The sequence below is a fragment of the Pelodiscus sinensis genome, chromosome 3 (genome assembly GCF_052426305.1).
Source record: "Pelodiscus sinensis isolate ZL-2025 chromosome 3, ASM5242630v1, whole genome shotgun sequence".
Lineage (NCBI taxonomy): Eukaryota > Metazoa > Chordata > Testudines > Trionychidae > Pelodiscus > Pelodiscus sinensis.
The window spans coordinates 30,389,349-30,413,723 of record NC_143054.1 but is presented as its reverse complement, the minus strand read 5'-3'; the positions used below and the strand labels follow the sequence as shown (position 1 = coordinate 30,413,723).

Here is a 24,375-nt window from a genome sequence, read left to right as displayed (position 1 = left end):
ATGGAAAGGATGGTATATAGAGTACCTGAACAAACAGTTGAAAGAAATCTATGAGCTAAAAAACAAATTACATTCCTGTCACTTAAAAGCTGTACCTACTAGCATTACAAATAAAACCTAAACTATTGCATCACAATAGAGAAAAATCAGGTTTTTTCTAGTGTGTGCCTCTCACAGCACCTTTATCAGAAGAAAGAGTTACTCACCTTGTGCAGTAACCGTGGTTCTTCAAGATGTGTGTCCCCGTGGGTACTCCACTCTGGGTGCTGGTGCATCCTCGCGCCAGTGACCAGAGATTTTTCTAGCAGTTTCTGCTGCGCTGCGCACACACTGTGGCACTCCCTCGTGCCATTAGTGTCCATTAGGCGTGTGCGTGGTGCAGCTCCATCCGCTCCTTCTGTACCCACACTAGTAGAGCATGGGACTCCAAATCAGGGGAAGAAAGGAGGGTCGTGGTGCACCCACGTGGACACACATCTCGAAGAACCAGCATTACTGCACAAGGTGAGTAACTCTTTCTTCCTCTTTGAGAAGTGTCCCCGTGGGTGCTCCACTCTGGGTGACTATAAAGCAGTAATCGGCTCATGGAAGCGGGATTGGAGTCCTGTCACTGAGGATAATAATGCTTGTCGGACAGCCATAGATGACGTGATGGAAGGTGCAAGAGCATAATGCTGTGCAAATGTGTGATCTGATGATCAAGTGGCTGCGTTGCAAATGTCCTCAAGAGGTACATTTGAGAAAGGCGGTTGTGGAGGACATAGCCCTGCTGGAATAGGCCATGATGGTACCAGGTGGTTCTTTGTTGTGGAGGGTGTAGCATATGTGGATGCATGAAAAGATCCTCTGAGAAGAGACAGCCTGTTCTTTGGATTATTCCGCAAAAGAGAGGAAGAGTTGAGATATTTGTCAGGCTCTTGAACAATCAATGTGGAACAAGTGCTCTGCGGACATCGAGTGTGTGCCATGCCGTGTGTGATGAGTCAGTATGCAGCTTGAGGAAGAATGCAGGTAAGTGTATCAGTTCATTGATATGGAAAGGAGAGGGAACTTTCGGGAGAAATTTGGGGTGGGGCCAAAGCATCACTCTGTCCTTGCTGAAAATTGTATAAGGAGGGGGTCTGCCATTAGGGCAGCAAGTTCCCCATCTCTTCTGCTGGAGGTAACTGCAACTAGAAAAGAGACCTTCATAGATAGGTATGATCAAGGGCAGGTGGCCAAGGGCTCGAAAGGTGGTTTCGTCAGGCTCTTAAGTGATTGAGGTCCTAAATGACAACTGGTGGGCAAATGGATGGAAAAGTGTTTTGTAGACCAGTGAGGAACCTTTTGGTGATTGTGTTTGAGAGGAAAGACTCATCTTCAGGGGTTCAATGGAAGTCTGCTATAGCAGCTGCATGAACCATAATAGTACTTAAAGCCAGGCCCGACTCCCTAAGGTACAAGAGGTAGTCCAATAGGAGGATGAGGAGAGCAGTTTCAGGCAGTATAGTGTGAGTATGTTTAAGCCACTAGGAGAAACTGTTCCATTTGTATAGGTATGTTCCCCTGGTGGATTCTCTTCTGCTGTTGATTAGTATCTGCTTTACTCTTTCTGAGCAGGTGTTTTCGGCATCCTGGACCCATGAAGAAGCCAGGCATGGAGATGGAGTTTGTGCAGTTCAGGATGAAGAACTGCGCCATGATTCTGGGAGAGGAGATTGTGTTGAGGTGGAAAAGTGTATAGATCCATTACTATCATTCTGTGGAGGTAAGGATACCATGTTTGTCTTGACCGCGCTGGTGCAATAAGAATCACAGAGGCTCATTCTGTTCTGATTCTGATAATGACCTTGTGAAACACAGGGAAGGGTGGGAACACGTAGAGTAATGGTGCATCCCATTTGATGGAGAAAGCATCCCCTATAGGAGTGCTTCCCTAAGGCTGCTCTGGAACAGTAAAGATGGCATTTGCAATTGTCCTCGTCACAAAGAGGTCTATGTCTGGCTGATTCCATTGGCAAAACATGTAACTGAGGGTGTGCATATCTATCTCCCATTTGTGGTGATCGTAGAACTTGCGACTGAAGGCGTCTGCTGTAACGTTCAGCACACCTGGGAGGTAAGTGGCAACAGAGGTAATCTGGTGTGCCAGGCACCAATTCCATACTTTGAGGGCTTCTGTACACAGGGACGGGGATCGTGAACCAACTGATAAAATACATGCAAGTGGTATTATCTGTCATAATGTTAATAGTCTTGCGAGCTATATGGGACAGGAAATGCTGGCATGCATAGCATACTGCTCTTAATTCTAAAAGGTTGATATGGAGCGTTTGCTCTGTAAAGGACCATTTACCCTGGGCCGTGAGGGCTCCTAGGTGACTGACACGTCGGTCATCATGGTAAGCATAGGGGTCAATTGATGGAATGGAACGCCCGTTAAGACATTGTGTGGATTCATCCACTAGCGCAAGGAGGCGAGGACCCGTGGCAGAATGGTAACTGACTTGGGAGAGTGGGTCTCTGGACAGAATGTGGCAAGCCAAGACTGATAGCATCTTATATAGAGCCTCGCCAGCCTGATGACATAGGCTGTGGTGGCCATGTGGCCTAGGATCTTCAGGCATTCGCGAACTGTCATGGTAGAGGTCGCCTGTACTACTGCTATGAGGTTGCATAGGATGTCGAATCTGTGTGCGGGTAAAGTACCTCTGGCTGCGACGGTATCGATGCGTGCTCCTATAAAATCCAACATCTGAGTGGGATGGAATGTGGATTTCTTGCAGTTTATATGGAAGCTGAGGCAGAGAAGGAGGTTCATGGTAATCTCGATCATGACCTTTGCCTCCTGGAAGGACATGCTTTTTATGAGAGTTGTCTAAGTATGGAAATATTATGACTCCCTGATGACATAGGCATTCCACTATGATGGCTAGAGTTTTGGAAAACACTCTGGGAGCCACTGAAAGGCCAAAAGGGAGCACTTGGTATTGGTAATGGTGACAGCTCATTGTGAACTGTAGAAAACGCCTGTGGGCAGGATGAATTGTTATATGGAAATACGCATCCTGTAGGTTGAGAGCCAAAAGCAAATTTCCTTGATCTAGTGCTGGGATTGTTTCTAGGGTGATCATCTTGAATCGGTGGTAAACTACATATTTGTTGAGCTTCTTCCTTAAATCCAGAATAGGCCTCCACCCTCCATTCTTTTTCTGTGTTAGAAAATAAGTTGAGTAGAACCCTCACCATTGGAACTCTGTTGGTACTTCTCTGTTGGTACACAGAGAAGGTGAAGTACCTCTTGTTCGAGGAGGGTCTCCTGAGATGGGACCGTGAACAGGGATAGGGTGTGAGGGTGAGCAGGAGGAGGAGAAAGGAAAGGGATGGACTAACCATATTGGATGAGCTCTAGGACCCATTTGTCCAATGTTACTTGAGTCCACTGTTGAAAAAATGGGCAGAGGCGATGGTTGAATTGTGGATAATTGGTCAATGGTGTAACCACAAGGAGAGTGAGTTTCTGGCTCTCAACCAAACCTTCAGATTTGCTGTTTGGATGTAGAAGGTTGGGCTGCCACTGGTTGATGTTGCTGGCATTGAGGTCTACGTCACTGGGGCCTTTGTTTTTGTCAGAAGTCATACCTTGGTCATTGTTTGTATGTCTCCCTGGGCCTTTGGTAGTTGTAACTGGCTCTCTTAAAAGGGGGAAATGTACATGCCCAGGGTCCAAAGGGTAGTGCAGGAGTCCTTCATCGAATGAAGTACTTTGTTGGTTTTTGCAGCAAAGAGGTTGGTCTTATCGAAGGGCAGGTCCTCAACTTTTTGCTGCAAATCCCTTGGCACCCCTGAAGGTTGGAGCCAAGATATTCCACGCATCACAACAGCCAAGGCTGTAATGCGTGCAGTTGTATCTGTATGGCTCCCTGGGCCATTGTGGATTGTATTGCGGTGTGAGAGACTATGTGGCCCTCCTGCATGATGTTGAGGAGGATAGGCCTTTTGTGTTTATGTAGGAATTGTACAAGGTCCTAGAGTTTCGAATAGTTGGAATAATCATAATCCGCTAGCATGGCGATATATTTTGCTGCTCTGAGGGGCAGAGTGACTGAGGAGTATACTTTACAACCCATAATGTCCATTTTTGGTGGTATTTGTCCGGTGGTGTTAATCTCATATTGGGCTGTCTGGATTTATGTCTAACGGAATCGACTACCATGGAGTTTGGTGGAGGGTGAGTGAAAAGGAAGTCCCTTTGGTGTAATGAAATATTTTTGGTCTGCTCTTTTGTTGGAGTGATGGATGCCAGGGTCTGCCAGATGTTGTCTGCTGGGTCCAAAAGGGAGGGCAATCCTGGAGGAGGTAGGACGTTTCAAAGTTCGCAAGAAGCGATATTGTTTTTCCTGAATCTCCTGTAAGTCTCGCTCTTGTGCTAACGCCACCTTTTTTAAAAGTTCCTGCCATCGGTGCCGTTTATTTTTGTTTGGGCTCTGAGCGTGCTCTCTGATGCGGTGCTGAAGTCTCAGACAGTGCCATGCCAGAGGTGCCAGGCCTATTCGCGGTGCTGACCCTCGGCGTAGTCGGAGCTGAGGGAAGAGATCTGCCTGGGGACAGGCTGGTACTTGAAGCAGATTTGCCTGAAGAGGTAGAGGGACGTGCCTTGTCCATACCTTTCGGCTCTGATGTTGACTTTGAAGCAGATGATATGTTCTCGGAAGGTGGCTGAAGCGACTTTTCGTACAGGAAGGCTTTTAACCTGTTAGCGTGGTCACGGCGTGCTCTGACTGTCAAGTTGGAGCAGTGAGGCCACTTGTGTCTGGTCAGCTTCTCCAAGGCACTTTATACAGGCAGAATGCCCATCTGAGACGGGCATAGCATCCTAGCACATCTCACACTTCTTAAAGTTGGGAGATCCCGGCATTAGGTGTACCAAGAAGTGGCAGGCCTTTGATGACGGAATTTTTTTTTTAAACTATAGGATCAGGGTAGGGGTCTTAAATATGGAAATCTGAGGAAACTCAGGGGAGTTAACCATTTTTGCTCATTTTTGTAGAAACAAAAGGGAGAGAAGAAGCTCCGTCTGCTGCCAAGAACGGTAGAGAAGGAACTGAGGAAGCTGCACTGTGCACACACCAACCGGACTCTAACAACATAAGAGAGCGCCACAGTGCATGCGAGGCAGACACTGCTAGAAAAATCTCCAGCCGCCGGCACAAGGACACACTGGCACCCAGAGTGGAGCATTCATGGGGACACTACTCGAAGAAGAATCCCTCATTTGTGTGGGTCTTTGAGACATAACAGAAAAGAAAACACATTTTAAGTAAAACACCACACAAGGTACATCTATACTACACACTAGTTGCAGCATCATATAGGGCATGTGTAGCTACGCACTGCTATGAGAAACAAGCTGTTGTGTCCACATGTGTCACTGAAAGGATCTGACAGTTTCCTGTGTCAAGCAAAAGCTCAAGCAACTGGGAGGCAGAGAGATACTACGCTGCTAAGAACAGCAGAATAGACTCGAGAGACATTGCTTGGGCAAAGCAGATAGCCAGGCAGGGTATAATACCCACAAGATTTAGGTGTATCTTTACAGCCGGTCCCCAAGTTGCGAACAGTCGACTTACGACAGTTCGCAGTTACAACCAAAGCTGTTGTAAATGGCAGACCCTGAGTTATGAACGCGATCCATGCTTATGAACAGCGTGGTCACGTGTAACTCTATGGGGTCCGACTTACGAATGAACCGAGCTACCACCAATCACTTGGTCCGTAACCGGTTCGTAAGTCGGGAACAGGCTGTACTTGCTTAAGATGTGATTCAACATCTTAACTGCTATTTACACCTGTAGGGGGGCATACAGCATATTCTTTGGACCATTAGAGGATGTGTGCAGTACAGGCATACTTAAATTGGTAGGAGAACTGAGGCAGACACAGTTATCTTCAACTTAATTTTTTTAATTAACTAGCTTTCAAAATGACATTTAGTTTTTTCTGTTACCAATATCCTAGTATTTTCTGAATTTAAGAAAAACTGTTCCCACACTGGACTGAAAAACATACATAGTCCTGAGGTTTCTGCAGTACACACTTCACGATCTTTAGCGCTAAATAATTTCCCAGCCTTCAATATGGTAAAACAAAAATACTATTACATTCATAAAATTTTCCCATTGTTTGCATCAGTTGCATTCTTGACAATATGCAGATATCTTCAAGTACTAACACTATTTCAGGAAAATCTCTCTGTTTAGGACAACACTTGAGCACAACATGCTTAATTTACAGCATAAGTTCCGTTCTGAATTGACACCACAGTGTTTTTATCTTTTTCAAAAACACTTGCTCATGGCTACTCCATTTAACATCCTCCCACTAAAGAGGGTGGCAGCATTCCAAGCCATTAGACACATCTTTTATTCACTGTCTATTGTGCAGTAACTGTACTACTCATGGATTATGTTTTCAAGATAGCACAGTAAGGAGGAGGAAGTCAGTATTTCAGATTTGTTCTTCCACAAAGCTATTTTATCTGCAAAATATTTTAGTGGACCATCCATAAAGGTTTGTTGTAATATTCAATAAACACACTACTTGAGGCTTTTATTACTGCTCGATTTTAGTGTGTGCTTAACAGTGATTTGATACATGTTCTTTGTCCAAGGGAACAGACTTTTCAAAAACATTATTTACCAAGCTTTTTATTTCTTTTAAAAACACTTTAAAGAGAATCATAACATGCTTTTGTTTGGATCTTTTTTGTTTGTTTGTATGTTTCAGATGTTTCTAATCCTGCTTAAGTTGCATTTTAAAAAAACAAGTGTTGCCAGCACTTTATTATGTTCCCTTCCTTAATGAGAGACCTGCCACAACTGCAGTCATTGGAGGTGTTTAAACCGAATCACTTTTAGTATCAAAGAAAATAATCTACTAGCAATATTGTTTTCTTTTACTTTCTAGGACTTGCTCCCTCACACTTGACTGGATTCAATGAACTTGGCTTTAGTGATTTTCTAGGCATGATTCAAAAGTCATGTTTGACAGGATTTTGAGGGACGGATAAGGGGATATTCCTGGCTATCATCTGAGAGAAGAAAGGCTTTCCTAGAATTTTTCATTTTTACCTTCTGCTAAGGCAAATCACCATCTTCATTTAAATACCAAAGGATAATGTGATTAATTTATTTGTATATATACAGACCACTTAATTTGTATGCATTTAAACACTAAGGTTTGCAGAATTCTGCATGACCATTTTTCCATGTCAAATCAAGAAAAAATAAGACTATCCATTCATTTTTTTTTAATTTATAAAATGACAACATAAACTTGTTCAGTACTCTAAGGAAGGGATAGAGTACCTCCATTCCATGGGCCACATGCTGTTCATTAGGGCTAACCACTGGCAGGCCTCAGAGGTTTTGTCTACACTGCGAGTTTTTGCAGCATAAAACATGTTAATGAGGGACTCATTAGCATAAGTCGTGATATCGTTAGCATATTTTCTACCATTTCTTTTTGCGCAAGGCATTAATCACCTGGTAACCACAAAAATTTCTGACATGCAAGAGTAAATATCAGGATGATATTCAATACATATTTAGCTGCCTTTTAATTAGTTGAGATTCTAGATAACTAGTTTTATACCCAACTGATGAACATTGCTCTGGGGAGAAAAATCTAGAGCAGGCGAGGGCAATATTTTTCGATGGGGGGCCACTCCAAGATTTTGGAAAATGGTCGAGGGCCGCACGCTTCCATGATATTAATGGAGGAGGTGCAGGGTGTGGGATGGAGGTTGGGTGCAGAAGGGAGCTTGGGGTAAGGGACTGGGGTGCAGGGGAGAGAATGGAGTTTAGGAGGAAGTCTGGGTAAAGGAGGCAGTTGTGACCTAGGGCAGGGGACTGAGGTGCAGGGTCTTGGGATGTGACTTAGGGCAGGATGGGATTGTGATCTGGGGCAGGAGAATGGGGTGGCAGATCTGGGAGGGGATATGGGTGCAGAAGGGAGGCAAGAGTGGGGGGCAGAGGAAGGAAGGGACTGGGGGTGCCACAGACAGGCTCTGGCCAGCGACTTACCATCCAGCAGCCAAACCAGCCTGCCTGCCTGTAAAGCAAACGGCTTGCAGAGCTTAAAATGTTTCTCAGCCAGCCAGCCTGCCTACGTGCCCAGCCATGTGCTTGTGTGAATAACTGAGCCGGAGGAAAAGGGACATGGTGCTTCATGGCTGCCTGTTATTCAAAGAGGCAGTTCCCACTGGCCAGTTTCTGGCCAGAAACCGGCCAATGGGATTGTGCTGGGAGCGGGGGCAGCGCCTGAAGCTTTTCCCCCTTCCCTCCAGGATTACAATTTTGAAAAGGCAGCCATGTTTCTGAATGGCATGTGGGGCTGCAAGACAAGCAGGGAGCCTGCCTGGGGCTCCCCGCAGCCTCTGTGGGCCGGATCTGGTGGCTCAGTGGGCTGGATCCAGCCCGCGGACCATATTTTGTCCAAGGCTGATATAGCATCTGCAGAATTAATAGTGCCTTAGGGTTTAGTTTGTACATGTATTTGTGTGTGATGAAACTTAGAACTAGAGTTTTGAACATTTGGCCTTAAATAATTATTAAATATCATTTGCAAAACACAACTTGATTAATTTAAAGTCATAGTACCAAGAAAATTGTAAATGAAGGGCACAACACCATTCTCAGAATAGCATATCAAGGCAAAGTACTTGCACACACAATATAAAGCAACATACATCTTAGAATCTTGCCATTCCTAAGGAATGAACATAAAGCCACAGGATGAGTTGATTTTTTTAGTAGTTTAAAGTTAGATATTAAGACACATTTTAAATTAAATATATTCTATATATAAATACACTATTGTATGCAAACCAGCAGTTCATACACAAAATGAGATTTACGCATATAAGAGTCCGCTACTCCCCAGCCAGATACTTTGTGTGCAACACACACAACATTGCAGCAGAAAGTAACAACTTCCATAGCTCCCATTCAGCAGCTTATATGCCATCGAAACGGAAATGATGTCTCCTAATGACCAATTCAGTAAATCAAATGAAGTTTCTCTCAACTAAAATGTTATTCTATAAAGGTACGTCTACGCTTGCTCCCTAGTTCGAGCTAGGGATGCAAATGTAGGCAACCAAAATTGCAAATGAAGCAGGGATTTAAATATCCCGTGCTTCATTAGCATCATCTCGCGGGCGCGTTACTCTGATCAACAGCTGATTCGAAAGTGAAAGTGCACACCGGGACATGTTAGTTCAAACCAAACCCCTTGGTTCGAACTAACGTTACTCCTCAAAAAATGAGGAGTAACATTAGTTTGAACCAAAGAGTTTGGTTCAAACTAACACATCCCGGCACACCCTTCCTGGTTCGAATCAGCTGTTGATCAGAGTAACGCGCTGGCAAGATCATGCTATTGAAGCGCGGGATATTTAAATCCCCACTTCATTAGCAATTTCAGTTTCCTACCTTTGCATCTTTAGCTTGAACTAGGGAGCAAGTATAGACCCTAAAAGAATACAAAAAAGAATTAGCAAATATTAGCTGACTCTATAAAACACAAAGTCAAGTATTTTCCTTAAAGCAATACATTTATTACCCCCACCATTCCTAACAGTAGCACTGTTCATTCACAATGGTGTGAGACAAGAATTTTTAATCAAGTCTTATTAGCAGTATTACTATGCCATCAGGATGCTGAAGAGGAACACAAGTTGTATTGAATTCTTCTAGGTGCAACTCATGCTGCCACTTCATTTTGTAGGGAGTCTGATTTATTTGACAGCGATAGTTTGTTAAAGTAATAAAGCATGCAACAATGATACCATGATTCAGACCTCATTTGCCTGTAGTCAAATTGTTTGGCAGTATGACAGGAGAAGTAATGTGCCTGGCAAAAGTATCAGTAAATGTTCTAGCTTTCAAGGATTACTGAATAAATACAGTGCCCGGAAAACATGACTTTTCTCTTCTAAAGTTTCTTGCAGTTTTCTCTTGCTTGATTAAAAGAACAGCTTTATTGATCCAGATTCAGAGGCAAAATGAGGACAGACATATGGATAGATTTTAAGCAGCAGGCTGCAAATTATATAAAACAAACACAGGAGAAGGGCACTACCTCTTGCCCATCACCCATGCTCTTCTATTGAAGGCTTTTAGTTGGTTCCCGTTCGGGGGTTACAAGGCTTCTTCTACCACATAACATGTGACTCAGGATAGGTTCTCCTCAGCCCACTCCTTCACCTCAGGACTCAGCTCACTAAGTCCTACCACCATCAATATTGAGGCATATCAGTGGCATTTCTGGGTACTATGCCAAAAGAAGTACTGTGAAAATGATCTACTAAAGGCTAAAAGTGATTTGCACACAAGTCAGATGGATTTCAGATACAGCCACTTTTCACTACTCTTAACACTTGCCATTCCAAGAAAGCATTTGTGTTCAAGGATGAACACAGCCTAAATACATATTCAATTTGAACATTATTTTAAATTTCAGAAAATATAGAAAGAAAACTACCTGCTTAGAGTCTAGAGCAGGGGTCTCAAACTCCTGGCCACGGGCCATCCCCAGCCAGGGCAGTGCACAATCTGGCCCGGCAGTCCTGGCAGGCCAGGGTAGGAGGTGTCCACTCCAGTCCCCAAGCCCTGCCACTTCCCACCATCACTCTGCCCTTTCCCCACCATGGCACCCCATCCCCCAACGGACGCAGGCTCAGGGATTACTGGAGGGGGGATCCTGGCGTAGGGTGACAGCTGCGTTTAGGCAGCCACACAGGAGAGATTCAGGGGCCACCCAGATGATTAGCAGAGCACCCATAGCTGCCCACGTGTGTTTCTACTGGCAGTGCACATATGCATATGCCTTGGTGTACATAAAAGTTATTCTGCACATGGATGGAAAAAGTTAGCAGAAACATTGGTTGTGAGTATTGCAAACACCTCATGCATAGGAAAACAAAGTGCATGCTAGAGTCTGTGTGTACACGTGTGTGTATATGTGTCTGTCTCTCACAACTCACCCCCACACCTTCCTTTTAAGGAACTTAACATTTGTTAGCGATTATCCCTCTTCCCAAAGTGAATCTGGGGCAATTGAGAAACATCAGCAGTTCAAAACCAAAATTACATCTTTTCTGCTTCCCCTCCCTCGTTTTGCCTGTTTCATGAAAGTAAATCTCTTACTATGTGTTTGTATGGTGCCTAGTACTATGGAACCCTACATTCAGTTAGTACCTCTAATCTAATGTATGCATATAATTCATTATTAAAATAGTATTTTTGTTTGTTCCCTTTAAAGGAAAAAAAAACCAAAACACATGAGCGCTATTACGTACACTCAATTCTAGCTTTAAATTATAGCAAGAGAATTCAAGTTAGACACTGCCAAACTTCCTCACTACAAGGGTTAGGAAGGATTAAACACTGAAATAAGTCACTAAGCAGGTTGTAGAATCTGTCACTGGATGTTTTTAAGACCAGTATAGACAAATATCTGTCAGGGATGACAATCCTGCCTCAGTGCAGAGTATTGGACTAGATGACCTCTCAAGGTAATATGGGTGTAAGCGACTAGTGACTTAACTAGTCGCTTCCCCTTACTTGCTGCCGCTATCAGAGAGAGGCAGCAAGGGGGGGGAGCAAGATCTGATGCTGGGGGTGGGGAGCCAGCTTAAAAGCCAGTTCCACCCAGCACCATCTCCGTGGGGAGAAGAGGCCGGGACACAGCAGGGAACTGGCGGCGCTTCTGCCTTTGAAATGTAGCAAGTGCAGAGTTCTTTCTACATTTCAAAAGCAGAAGTGCTGCAGGGAGCCTGGGGTGAGCTGGGAACTCAAGCAATCCCCCACTAGTCCCACACTCCCTGCTTTTGAAATATACAAGAGTTGGGTGGGAAAGGGCTCTTGTACATTTCAAAAGCAAGGCACCAAACGAAGCGCAGGGCCAGCGGGGGACAGCTTGAATCCTGCGCTGGCCGTGCTCCCCAAACGCTTCCGCCTTTGAAACATAGCAAGAGATGGAAGGGTTCTGGCTACATTTCAAAGGCAGAGGCAACCTTTCTGACTAATCACATAGTCATTATTCGATTAGTTGATTAATGTAAATTTAACATCCTTACAAGGTACCTTCCAATTCTACATTTCAGTATTCTCTTACTATAAAACTAAAATAGTGTCCTAATGTGAATACTTTTTTCACATTTTTTTCCTTTTTAAAACAATTCAGCAAACAAAAAAAATTACATTTGACATGAACTAATATTCACTTTCATCACACAAACCCTCTTACCATCCCAGGATCTTTTCCTTGCATTAGTATTGACAGTTATAAAATTGAATTAAATATGGATTAATCATGTATTTGCAATCTAAGACTATTTATGATTAAGCAATGAGAAACGTATTAACAGCTGAACATTGAGAATTTCTTGGTTTCTTTCTGCAGATAATAAGTGGGCTAAGTGCTCAGCATTTCAAACAGCAGACAAAAAGGACAATATTTTTCCCTACAAACAAGCCAGCTTTTGTGCAAATCTAGAGTGTCAAAACATTTCAGTATTAATGCCAATAGCAATGACATATTAGGCATGGTTATAAAGAGATAATGCGTGCCAATAAGACAAAATGTAGGCAGATATACACCTTATTTCTTCTTATAAACAGCCATACAATAACTTTCTAAATAACAGGTCATAGTCTTCATTTAAATAATTTTACAATTTAAATAAAGAAACCTAATACTTACTTGTGCATATTTTCCACTCCTATTATGATCATGATATAGTAGGAAATTCCACTTTGTACAACAAAATGTAAGGCATACCTAGGAAAAATTATAATAAGTCAATCCAGTAAAATACTTTCCACTATCAGCAGTTTAGCACATATGTATGTTTTTCCTTGCTTGAAATGAAAAGATAGTTAGATTTTTAATCCATCAGTAGATGTTACACTCTTAACAAGAAGATCACTTTTAAACTTATTTTAAGATAGGTAACCAAAAACCAAAAAAAAATCCCCACCAACTTTTGCCATTCACTATTTTCCTATACAAGCATGTTGGAGGGGTTTTTGCATTCAAAATATCAGGTCCTTCTCCACTCTCTTTTACAGAGAACTTTGACATCTTTAAATTATCTTAAACAGTTCCCTTATTGAAGCCTATAACCTGAGCTGGAGCTCTCTCTTCTCTGAGTAAGAAGAGAATGCTGTCATTTTTTAAAACTCTGTGAGAATTAGTCTTTGTATATCATGCACAAATAGTAGAGGGTGAAAAGAAAAGTTCACACTTTGCCATTTGCTTTTCATATAAAAGCAAAATGATCACTGTTAAGTTCCATACTGACACTCATGGAGATGAATGTTCTACTTATCCAAAGAATAGGTACAGCATGCCAGCAACAATGATGCTTTCTTAGATACACATCAGTCAAAACAGATAAAAACTTGTTCTGCAGTTCCATCTCCCTTACCCTCAGCTGAAATGACACGGTATTTGGTGATGCAGATATAAGTCTTATAAGAACTAGATTTAACTCATCCAGTTATTTCACACTGGCAAGCAAATCCCCCATCAGTTGATGAAGACTCCATGATTAAAACAGTTTTGACTGTACATTCTCATTGTTTTTACAAAAACATGACAGTAGAAAGTCATTTATGAACAGAATACTAGGACACTGGTAACAAATATCCCTCTTAAGTTTGTTTCCTTAATAGTATTATCCATGAAGAAAATATTCGTGTTTGATTATCTTCACTAGGCAGACTCTCTCATTTTGGGACCATCTCAATCAAAACAGATCAAATGATTAAAAATACCACTAATTTGTTTGGAAATTCTTTCCCACATAAATACACCCTAAAAACCAGCTGCTTTTGCTAGTTGACTTCAGTTCAGCTTTCACAGACATTTATAAAGGCAGGTTTCCTATAAATCTTGGACATTAATTTCTTTCAAAAACCGCTTGGTCTTTTTTATGTAAAAGCTGGTCCAATTGACAGGGATCTGCATTATTACAGGAAGATCCTTGTATCCACAGTAGCTAACCTATTAGAGATATATGCAAGCTAAAAATCAGTTATAACTTTTTTAAAGAAAATGCTACATTATTTTTAAAAGAATATTTTGAAGATGCTTAATCCACTTATCCTTCTCATTTTATGGCAATTAATGCTAAGGAGAAAATGTATTTCTTTAAAAATAGATAAAATTATCATTATTACTTTAAATTCCTTACTTGTTACAATGAATTCCATAAATGTATTTTCTTTTTTAATTGAAAAGCTAAAGATCAGGAACAAAATTGTATATTTTCAAGAAACACCACAGTTACATTATTGTAAAAAGCGGTCTCATGGTGGAATAACAACCCATATTAGCAAGTCAACACTCTGCATGTAAAAATACTAATCTATATATCTATTTTAGAGTGCATCCATCTGTCTGTGCATCTCTTTGTCCATTTCTTCAAGCACTCCTCCTAAACAATAAGAACTAGGATCATCAAATTTGGTATGCAGCTTCCCCTTACCCTAATTTAAACCAAGATCAGGGTTTGGTTGTGCCTGGAAAACGGGAAATAACGGGAATGCGACTGTTTCAAAAACATGGAAAAGGAGGGGGCAGAGAGTAGAGGGATACAAAATGGAGGGAAAAAGAAAACAGGGACGTGATACTGAGTGGCCAGTAGAAGCAGCTGCAGCACAAAGAAAGTGGCAGCAAGACTTTACTTACTTCAAAACAGTCTTATAATTTTTCCACAAAGGGGAAGTGTGAATTATCTTGTTGTTCTAAAAACACCATATTGCTGCACTATATAGTTGGCCTCATTCGACAAAAAAGAGAGTAAGTGCACAGCATAATACACATGACTGGAATATTGGCACAGAAGGGGACAGCTTGCTAAGGAAGGACAGGCAGCATACAAAGGAGCGAGGTACTGTCTTGTGTATTAAAAATGTGTATACACTCAGAGTGATGTTGAGATGGAAATAGGAGAAAGACTTGCTTAAAGTTTTGGGTAAGGATAAAAGGGATAAAAACTAGGGTGATGTCATGGTAGGAGTCTTCTCCAGACCACCTAACAAGGAAAAAGATGGAGCAGGCTTTTCTTTAAATAACTAACAAAATCATCCAAAGCACAGGGCTGATAGGATGCAGCAGAAGAGAAGACTTAAAGTACTAAGACTTCTGTTGGGAAAAGAAAGCAGGGCACAGATTATCCAACAAGTTCTTTGAATGTTCTGCAGACTATTTTATTTCAAAAGGTGGAGAAAGCTACTAGGGAAGAGGCTATTTTAGTTTTGGTTTTGACAAAGAGAAAGGAACTGGTTGCAAATTTAAAAATGAAAGCAGCTTTGGTGAAAGTGGTCATAAAGGGTACGTCTAAACTACATGGCTCCGTCGACGGAGCCATGTAGATTTGTTGTTTTGGCAAAGTCAAATGAAGCCGCGATTTAAATGATCGCGGCTTCATTTAAATTTACATGGCTTTCGCGCTGAGCCGACAAACAGCTGATCAGCTGTTTGTCTGCTCAGTGCGCTAGTCTGGACGCTCCCCTGCCGACATCAAAGCCCTTTGTCAGCAGCCCCGGTAAACCTCATCCCACGAGGAATAACGGGGCTGCCGACAAAGGGCTTTGATGTCGGCAGGGGAGCGTCCAGACTAGCACGCTGAGCGGACAAACAGCTGATCAGCTGTTTGTCGGCTCAGCGCGGCAGCCATGTAAATTTAAATGAAGCCGCGATCATTTAAATCGCGGCTTCATTTGACTTTGCCTATGTGTCTAATCTACATGCCTCTGACGACAGAGGCATGCAGTCTAGACACAGCCAAAATGATAAGAGTTCACAATGCTAAAGAATGGTAAGAGGAAAACAACACAATAAAGATAATGGTTTTGAAGAAGGCAGATTTTAGTAAACTCAGGGAGTTGGTAGGTAAGATCCCTACTTGGGAAGCAAGTCTAAAAGGGAAAACAGTTAAAAAAAGTTGACAGTCTTTCAGAGAGACATTAATAAGGGCACAAGAGCAAGCTATCCCACTGAGCTGGAAAGCCAGAAGGCATGGCAAGAGAATGCTAGCTTAACCAGGAGATCTTTAATGAGCTGAAAGTCCAAAAAAAAAAAAGTGTCTTACAAAAGTGAAAATTAGGTCAAATTATAAAGAGTGAAGAATATAAACAATCAACACAATATCTAAGGACAAAATTAGAAAGGCCAAGGTACAAAACAAGATTAAACTAGCTATAGACAAAGGGTAAGAAGGAAACATTCTACATGCCAAGGACATGTTAGACCTATTACTCAATGTGGAAGGCAGAGGAAAACAATAACTAAAAATGTGGAAAAGGGAGAATTGCTAAATGAATGATTTAGATAATAGCCTGGAGGGTACAGTTATGACTTCTGTGGATGACACCAACCTAGGAGAGATTGCAAGTACTTTGGAGCAGTGTTTCCCAAACTATGGGCCACAGCCCGGTACTGGGCCACAGAAAAAAAAATACAGGGCCTCAGCGTGGCTGCCGGGAGAGGAGCAGAGTGGGGCAAGCTGGGAGGAGGTGTGGGGGGAGGGAGGAAGGAACTCGCCGCTGGGAAGCAGGGTTGGGAGCAGCAGGGCTGTTCCACGGAGATGGGGGGGGGAGAGGGCGGCCGGCCGGTGGAAGCAAGGTTGGGGGCAGCGGGGCTGTCCGGCGGAGATCGGGGCTGGTGAGCAGGTGGCAGGCGGAAGCAGGGTTAGAGGTAGCGGGGCTGTCCTGCAGAGATGGGGGCGGCGGGCGGGCGGCAGAAGCAGGTAGGGGTAGCGGGGCTGTCCTGCTCGCCCGGATCTCCGCCGGACAGCCCCGCTACCCCTAACCCTGCTTCCGCCGCCCGCCCACCCGGATCTCCGCCGGTGGCGGAAGCAGGGTTGGGAGAAGTAGGGTTGTCCGGCAGAGATCGGGGAGGGCGGGTGGTGGAACCAGGGCTGAACGGAGGGCGAGAGGTCTGGCCAGGAGAGATCGGGAGACGGAGGATGGGAGAACCAGCTGCTGGAAGCAGGGCTGGACGGGGCAGCGGAGCTGGTGGGGGAGGTCATCAGGGGGAACTGGCTGACTGGGGGAGATCGGTGGGTGGAGGGGGGAAACTGGCCGCCAGAAGCAGGGCTGGATGGGCAGATTGGGAGGAGAAGGGGGAGGGAGCGGGACTGACCCGGGCACATGCAGACCCGGGCATACAAGTGAGTCCAGCCTCGGGGATTCCATTTTGCCCTCCTCCCCCCCCACACACACATACCCTTCCTCGATTAGTTGCGAACTGACTGGCTGGTAGACGTGCTCAGGCTGCCTGAGTATGTCTACCAGCCAGTCAGTTCGCAGCTAAGGACTGATACACCTAATAATAATAAAACTTACCTAATCAGAAAATACTGGACATTTTATATGTCCAGTATTTTTTCAATTTGTTTCCCAGACAGAAGCCTTAAATACCAGACTAGCAGATACAAAACTGGACACCTGGCAACCCTACCCCTCCTTGTGCACCCTCCCTCCTAGCCAGATACCCTACCCCCAATCTGATCCTGCTCCTGCCTCCTGGAGTGCCCATGCGGCCCCAGGTCCCCGAAGTCCGGACCCAGGCTGGGCAGAGGATGCAGCCGGGTGAAACACTGAAAATGTATTCATTTTTCATTCTTTTTTTATATGCATTTATATTTTGGGGCTGCAAAAAAACAGTACTGAAAAAAAAAAACAGGTTCCAACTAAATTAAAAAGATTGGGAAACCCTAATCTAGCCAGCTTTTTATCCAGCTTACAGTTCATTTATCCAATCCATATTCCCTTAACTTGCTGGCAAGAATATTGTGGGCGACTGTATCAAAAGCTTTGGGAACGCTGGCACTGGAGGCTTCGGGAGGACCAGAAACAACTTAGTTGAATATTCATCATTTGCTTAATGAATATGCAAACATGCAAATGACTGTTACCTGTCCTCCAAAAGCTTGTGAATGGATTTACTGGTCTCCGTGTCAAAAAGTTTGGGAACCCCTGCTTTGGAGGATAGAGTTAAAATTCAAAAGGGTGTGGACAAACCGGAGAAATGGTCTGAAGTAAATAGGATGAAATTCAATCACGACAAATGCAAAGTATTCCACTGAGGAAGAGGAGGTTACTCACTTTGATAGTAACTTATGTTCTTCAAGATGAGTGTCCCTGTGGGTGCTCCACATTAGGTCAGTGCACCACTGCCGAGTCTCAGATCAGAGATTTCATAGCAGTGTCCCTGGGGCCGGGCAGGCGCCCACCAGCAGCCGTGCGCTGTTAGGCTGCAGGCATCACGCATGCATGAGCCCCCCACCGCACCCCCACCTCCCGCTCCTTAGTTCCTTCTCTACCCTGAAACCGTGGCTTAGGAAGGCTAGGATCCCAAAGTAGAGGGGAGAAAGGGAGGGTTGTGGAGGACCCATGGGGACACTCATCTCGAAGAACTTCAGTTACTACTGAGGTGAGTAACCTCCTCTTCAAGTAATGCTCCACATTAGGTGACTACAAAGCAATTCCCCTTTAGGGAGGCAGGGACTTCAGATCTGGCAAAGAAGTGGTGGAAAGAACTGCCTTAGCTAGTTTCAAGTTGGAAAGAGGTCACTGCGTAAGTGCATAGTGCTTTGCAAACATGTGGTTGGAGAATCACGTGGCAGCTGCGCAGAGGTCTCTTATCGGTACTTTACAGAGGAAAGCTATCGAGGTAGCCAGGGCCCTGGTTGAGTGTGCCCATATGCTCTCTGTAGGGAGCATATGTAACTGTGCATAGCAGAGTTTGATGCAGTCTGAGATCCAGTGGATCTGAGTGGTGGCGCTACTGGACCAACCCGGCAGCACCCCAGCTGCTCTGCCGCAGGCATCCCCGATTCAGCCGCTGCTGACACTGACCAGCAGCGGCTGAATCTGGGATGCCTGGGGCAGAGCCGGACTATTGAAAGGGGGGGCTATGAGGGGTTTGGGTTGGCATCCCCCCCCCCCCACACCCTTTATAGCACCCCCTTCTGATGGTCCAGCATATCAGATAATCTAGCACCCCATGGGTCCTAAAGCTGCTGGATTATCGGAAGTTTACTGTAGATGGGGGATCGGCCATTAGGGCTACTCGTCTGGCCAAAGAAATGGCTACCACGAAAACCGTTTTCATGGCCAAGTGCAATAATGATGCAGTCGTCATTGGTTTAAAGAGAGAGACCTAGTTAGAGCATTCAATACTAAATGCAGGTCCCGCAGTTACATGGGTGCCTGCAGGCTCTTTAAGAACCTCTTGGGGAGTGGATGAACAAATATGGATGAGTCGTCTGTCTTGGAGTGGAATGTAGTGATGGCTGCAAGGTGAACTTTAATAGAACTTATTGTAAAGCCAGCTTGTTTAAGGTGCAGAAGATTGTCAAGGATGGTAGGTAAAGGAGATGTTCAAGGAACCAACTGGTGACGAGCACACCACGTCAAGAATCTTTTCAATTTCTGAAGGTGCTCTGTATAGAAGGACCGTCTGTACTTGATGTGAACAGATCAACTCTAGGTCAGAGAACCATCCAGGAGGCACGCCTTCAGGCATAGTGAGTGGAGGTTTGGGTGGGCGTCTTGGGAGATCCTTGATGCAAGGTAAGTGGATCGGTGTGGCGTGGGAGGAATTTGGTGCATGCATTCCTGACTGTCCACACTTCTAGGATGTTTATGTGCAGATTCTTGTTGTCCTGAACCACAGGCCCTGGCAGGTATGATGGCGCAGATGGGCGCCTCATCCTCTATGAGATGTATCTGTTGTCATGGAGATGGATGGTTCTGGTGGGTGAAAAGACACTCCGGAACACAGGTTCCTTGAGCTCAGCCACCAGCATAAGGATTCCTTTACTACCCCTGGAAGAGCAAGAGATTTGGATAGAGGATGGACATTGGGTTTGTATACCTGTTCCAGCCAGCTCTGTCAATATCTCATGTGCAGATAGACACTGCCAACTACGAAGCTGCATGCTGCCATGTGCCCCAACAGCTGAAGGCATCTGAGTGCTATTGTGCAGGGGGCAGGATCGTTAGGTATTTACCAAGGCCACGATTTTTTTTTAAATGGTCTGAAGGTAGGGATGCGGTGGCCATTGTCAAATCGAGGCATGCTCCTATGAACTGTATCTTTTGTGTAGGATAGAGTGTTGATTTGGCTTCGTTCACCTGAAGGCCCAGGTGTCAGAATAGCTCTCTTGTGACCAACAGAGAGTGGCAGGAATTATTGTGTGAGCATGACTTGAGGAGGCAGTCGCCTACGTAAGGAAATATGAGAACACTTTGTTTTCTCAGGTACACTGTGATGACCGCCAGCACTTCTGAGAAAACCTTCGGAGCCGCAGAAAGTCCGAAAGTAAGCACTTTGTATTGGTAGAGTTGAGAATCTACAACAAAATGAAGAAAAACCCTGTGAGTAGGGTAGATGGCAATGTGAAAGTATGCATCTTGCAAGTAGAGGGACAAGAACCTTTTCCAATGCCGGTAATATGGTAGTAAGCATTACCATTTTTCATTTTTGTTTCTGTACAAATTTATTGAGTGTTCGAAGATCCAGTATGGACCTCCAACCCCCCGATTTTTTCTCTGTCAAGAAGTAGTGGGAGTAGAAACCCTGGCCTCTAAATTGTATGAGGACTGGTTTGATCGCCCCAATGTGTGTGTAGGAGGTGCTATACTTCTTGTAGAAGAAGGGTCTCCTGAGTTTGGTCCATGATGAGGGACAGGGAAGGAGGATGGAGAGGAAATATGTACACAAAGGGAATAAGGTAAACGTTTTCATTTATCTTCAGGACCCATCTATCAGAGGTTATATGTTGCCAGTTGTTGAGGAAAGGCAACAATTGGTGATGGAAGAGATTTGCTTGCATTGACAGTGTTGGAATAGGTGACGGGCTCTCCAGACCCTCGGCTTGATGATAAAATTTGCTTACTGGACTGTTGTGACTATTGAGAATTAGTAGAGGAAGGGTGACTTCGTTGGTTTCTGCCTCTACCTCTGTTCTGCTGCTGATGGTCTTGTCTATTGTAGTGCTGTGCATATTGGAGGGCATCGAGGTCTCGGATAAGGCTGATGATACCTATATTGCCTTCTTCTAGGTGATTGGCTGTGGATCCCAAGAGATCACAGCGTTACTCTGGAATCCTTCATGGCATTACTAGCCATTAAAGGGCAGATCTTCTACTATAGCTTGACTCTCCCTGGGGAATAGAGTGGAGCTAAACCATGATGACCTTCTCATTACTACCGATGTTGCTGTAGAACATGCAGCCATGTCAGCGGCATCTAAGATGGCCCATTAATGCTGTTCTTGAAATTGTATGACTTTTGGATATCAATGCTATATATTGTTGCCTCTTAGCCTCAGGAATGTCTGCAACGAAGTCATTCAGTTTGGTGTAATGTCTATAATCGTATTTTCTCAATAAAGCTGCATAATTTGAAATGTGAAAATAAAAGTAGAAAACGTATATATTTTGCACCCAAATACCTCGAGTCTTTTGCTATCGCAGTCTGATGGAGAAGACCGGTATTGTTGTTGCTTGGATACTTGTTGCGCAGCCTCCATCACAAGAGAATTAGGTGCTGGGTAGGAAAAAAGGAATTCTGAGCCCCTGAGTGGGACATAATATTTCTTATCAGTTCTCTTAGAAGTAGAAGAGATGGATGCCAGAGTTTGCCACAGCGTCTTTGCCAGTTCCATTATTAATGGATTGATTGGCAATTCTATCTTTGATGGTGTTACTGAGAGAAGTGTGTCTGTTAGGTCGTGTTGATTTTCCACAACCTCCTGGAGAGAAATGTTCAATTCCGTAGCTAGAGGTTTAAAAAGATCTTGGAAATGTGTAGTGTCATCTGAAGTCGTTGAAGCTGTATGTCCAAGCCAAACTGTTAGGCAACACTAAATTTAATTGCATTGGTTTTTGTTGACTATTGAATGGAGATCTGGATACCATGGGAGAAGGGAAGTGAACTGTTGCTATAAATTGTTTCTCTGGCACCAAGGAGGGTCTTGGATGGAAGGGTGGCTCCAGAGCATATCTTTTAAGATTCAGTTGTGACTGCTGTTAGAATATCTCAGTATATGATATTCTGTATAGGTTTATCTGCCGTACTTTCTGCACAATTGTATATAGTCAGGATGTAACTGGCCAGAACAACAGTAGGGGTGATACATGAAAAACATTTAGTTTAATGTAAGTAAATTACAGTACAGACTGTATAACCTAATTGTTTCAGTTATAGAGTGTAGCTTGATACTTATCAGAAAGGCTGTGTGTCTGTCACAGAAGTCATAGAGGTCACAGATTCTTTGACTTTCCATTATCTCTGTGATTTCTGCAGTGGCTGGTAGGGATCAGCGATTCCCTGGGCTAGCCACACCAGCTCCTTCTAGGGCAGTCTGGATGTGGAAGGGGGCTCAGTGCTGGGGCAGAGGGGTGTGGTGAGGAGCTGCTTATCTGGGTGAGAATCCTCCTGCAGCTCCCAGTGGCTGTGGTTCCCAGCTAAGTGGAGAGCCTGCCACCCCTGCCAACTCTCCCCACCAGCACTAGCAGGGGTCCTGAGCTGTGTGCCCCCTTCCTGATCACCCCCCGGTCCTGTAGCTCAAGTATTAGTTAGGGGCATAAACAAGTCATGTGCCTTTAATGTTTAGTGACTGATCTCTCCCTGACTTTTACTAAAAATACCTGTGACTTAAGCATTGCCTAATCAAGCTAGTTTAGAATGAAATAAGAGGCTTAATTGGTGGGTGGCCAACAGCAAAGTATTTCTTAATTGACTGAAATATTCTGCCAACATTTTAAAAACATTAAAATTTAGTAATAGTGAAGTTTATTACTGTTAAATTCACTACTTCATAGGGTTTTTTTAATTGTGCACAAATGTACAGAAAGAAACAGTGATATATGCTCCATCCAATGTAAATGAGATGGAAAGTACTGTAAATGCCATAGCATTATTTAATTCTCTAAAGATCTTTTATGGACTCATAGGATTGTATCTTGCAGCTGCTTTTGGGAGGAGAAAGGAAGAGCTAAAATAAAAACTAATTCTGTAACTTACATAATTTGTCACACATTGTACAACATATTGCTCGGTGAATAGGTGTGGCAGAAAGTAGTATTTTTTTGTTTCAATGGACACTATCAGTATCTGTTTCATTTTTATTTATTTACATTTTCATAGTTGCAGGAAATTTATTTAATGACAGACATTGAGATTGAAAAGTTAAAGCTCTATAACTGTTAAAACACAAACCGTCAATATCACAGGTCAAAGTATACAAAATAAGTATCCTGAAATCAAATCCCAATAAATTCTCAAGCTGTGTTTATCTTTGCTTGTCTGTAAATGTTTATTATCATTTGTGGACTTACGTGTGTGTCTGTGTGTGTGTGTGTGTGTGTGTGTGTGTACAGTGAAATCAACTTTTAACAACACTTATCTATAAAACACACAAAAGAGTTGAAAAATAAAATAAAATAAAATAAAATATTACTTACCATCCAAAACAAAAAAGTGCAAGATAAAGGCCTAAAAGCGTGGCAACAACATGTCTTATAAATGAGCTAGTTTTGCTTGAATGAAGGTATGTTCGAAACCAAATAGCCGCAAGCAAGGCAAAGAGTTGGCACACTACGAAGTTGACCTGCAGAGAAAAGACAACTGTTATTCTACACAATCATCATACACAAGACTATCACTTGCTTACAAATGTAAAGCCTCACCAATTATATCCATCCACTAATGATAGGACCAAATGATCTGAAAACTAATTACTATATTCCATACCACTGAAGTACTGACATCTCACAACTTTCAAGAATTAATCTTCATACCACATTCCTGAAGTAGGGTATATACCCATTTTATACATGGAAGACTAAAATGAACAGAGAGGCAGATTCATCAAGATTACAGAACAAGTCTGACAAATCCAGAAACAACATAAATCTCAGGCCACTGACTTAACTGCAAAGACATTCTTCCTCTTCTGTATCAGAGAGGTAGCCATGTAGTCTGAATCGGCAAAAGCGGCGAGGAGTCCTGTGGCACCTTATAGACTAACCGACGTGTTGGAGCATAAGCTTTCATGGGCAAAGACCCACTTGGTCAGATGCATGTAGTGGAAATTTCCAGAGGCAGGTATATCTTTCCAGAGGCAGGAATATCTTGGTATTCACTCCTCCAGATCAGCTACTAGAAGTGGGCCTCATCCTCCCTGATTGGATCCACCTCGTCATCTCTAGCCTGATTCTGGCCTGCATATTTATACCTGCCTCTGGAAATTTCCACTACATGCATCTGACGAAATGGGTCTTTGCCCACGAAAGCTTATGCTCCAAC

The 24,375-nt window shown here is 43.5% G+C and overlaps 1 protein-coding gene and 1 long non-coding RNA gene across 2 annotated transcripts in view; one reads left to right on the top strand and one right to left on the bottom strand.

The window, feature by feature from the left end:
- The window catches only part of MBOAT2 (membrane bound glycerophospholipid O-acyltransferase 2), a 169,671-nt gene that overhangs the window by 114,026 nt on the left and 31,270 nt on the right, over positions 1 to 24,375 (bottom strand). The window contains exons 2-3 of the mRNA XM_006123617.5: positions 23,532 to 23,677; positions 12,748 to 12,825 (exon numbers count right to left, since the gene is read on the bottom strand). Coding sequence (XP_006123679.1) covers positions 12,748 to 12,825; positions 23,532 to 23,677 — 224 coding nt within the window. The remainder of the gene's footprint in view (positions 1 to 12,747; positions 12,826 to 23,531; positions 23,678 to 24,375) is intronic.
- Positions 19,929 to 24,375, top strand: part of LOC112545881 (uncharacterized) — a 123,421-nt gene continuing 118,974 nt past the window's right edge. The window contains exons 1-2 of the long non-coding RNA XR_012902526.2: positions 19,929 to 20,063; positions 20,322 to 20,382. This is a non-coding gene — a long non-coding RNA (uncharacterized LOC112545881). The remainder of the gene's footprint in view (positions 20,064 to 20,321; positions 20,383 to 24,375) is intronic.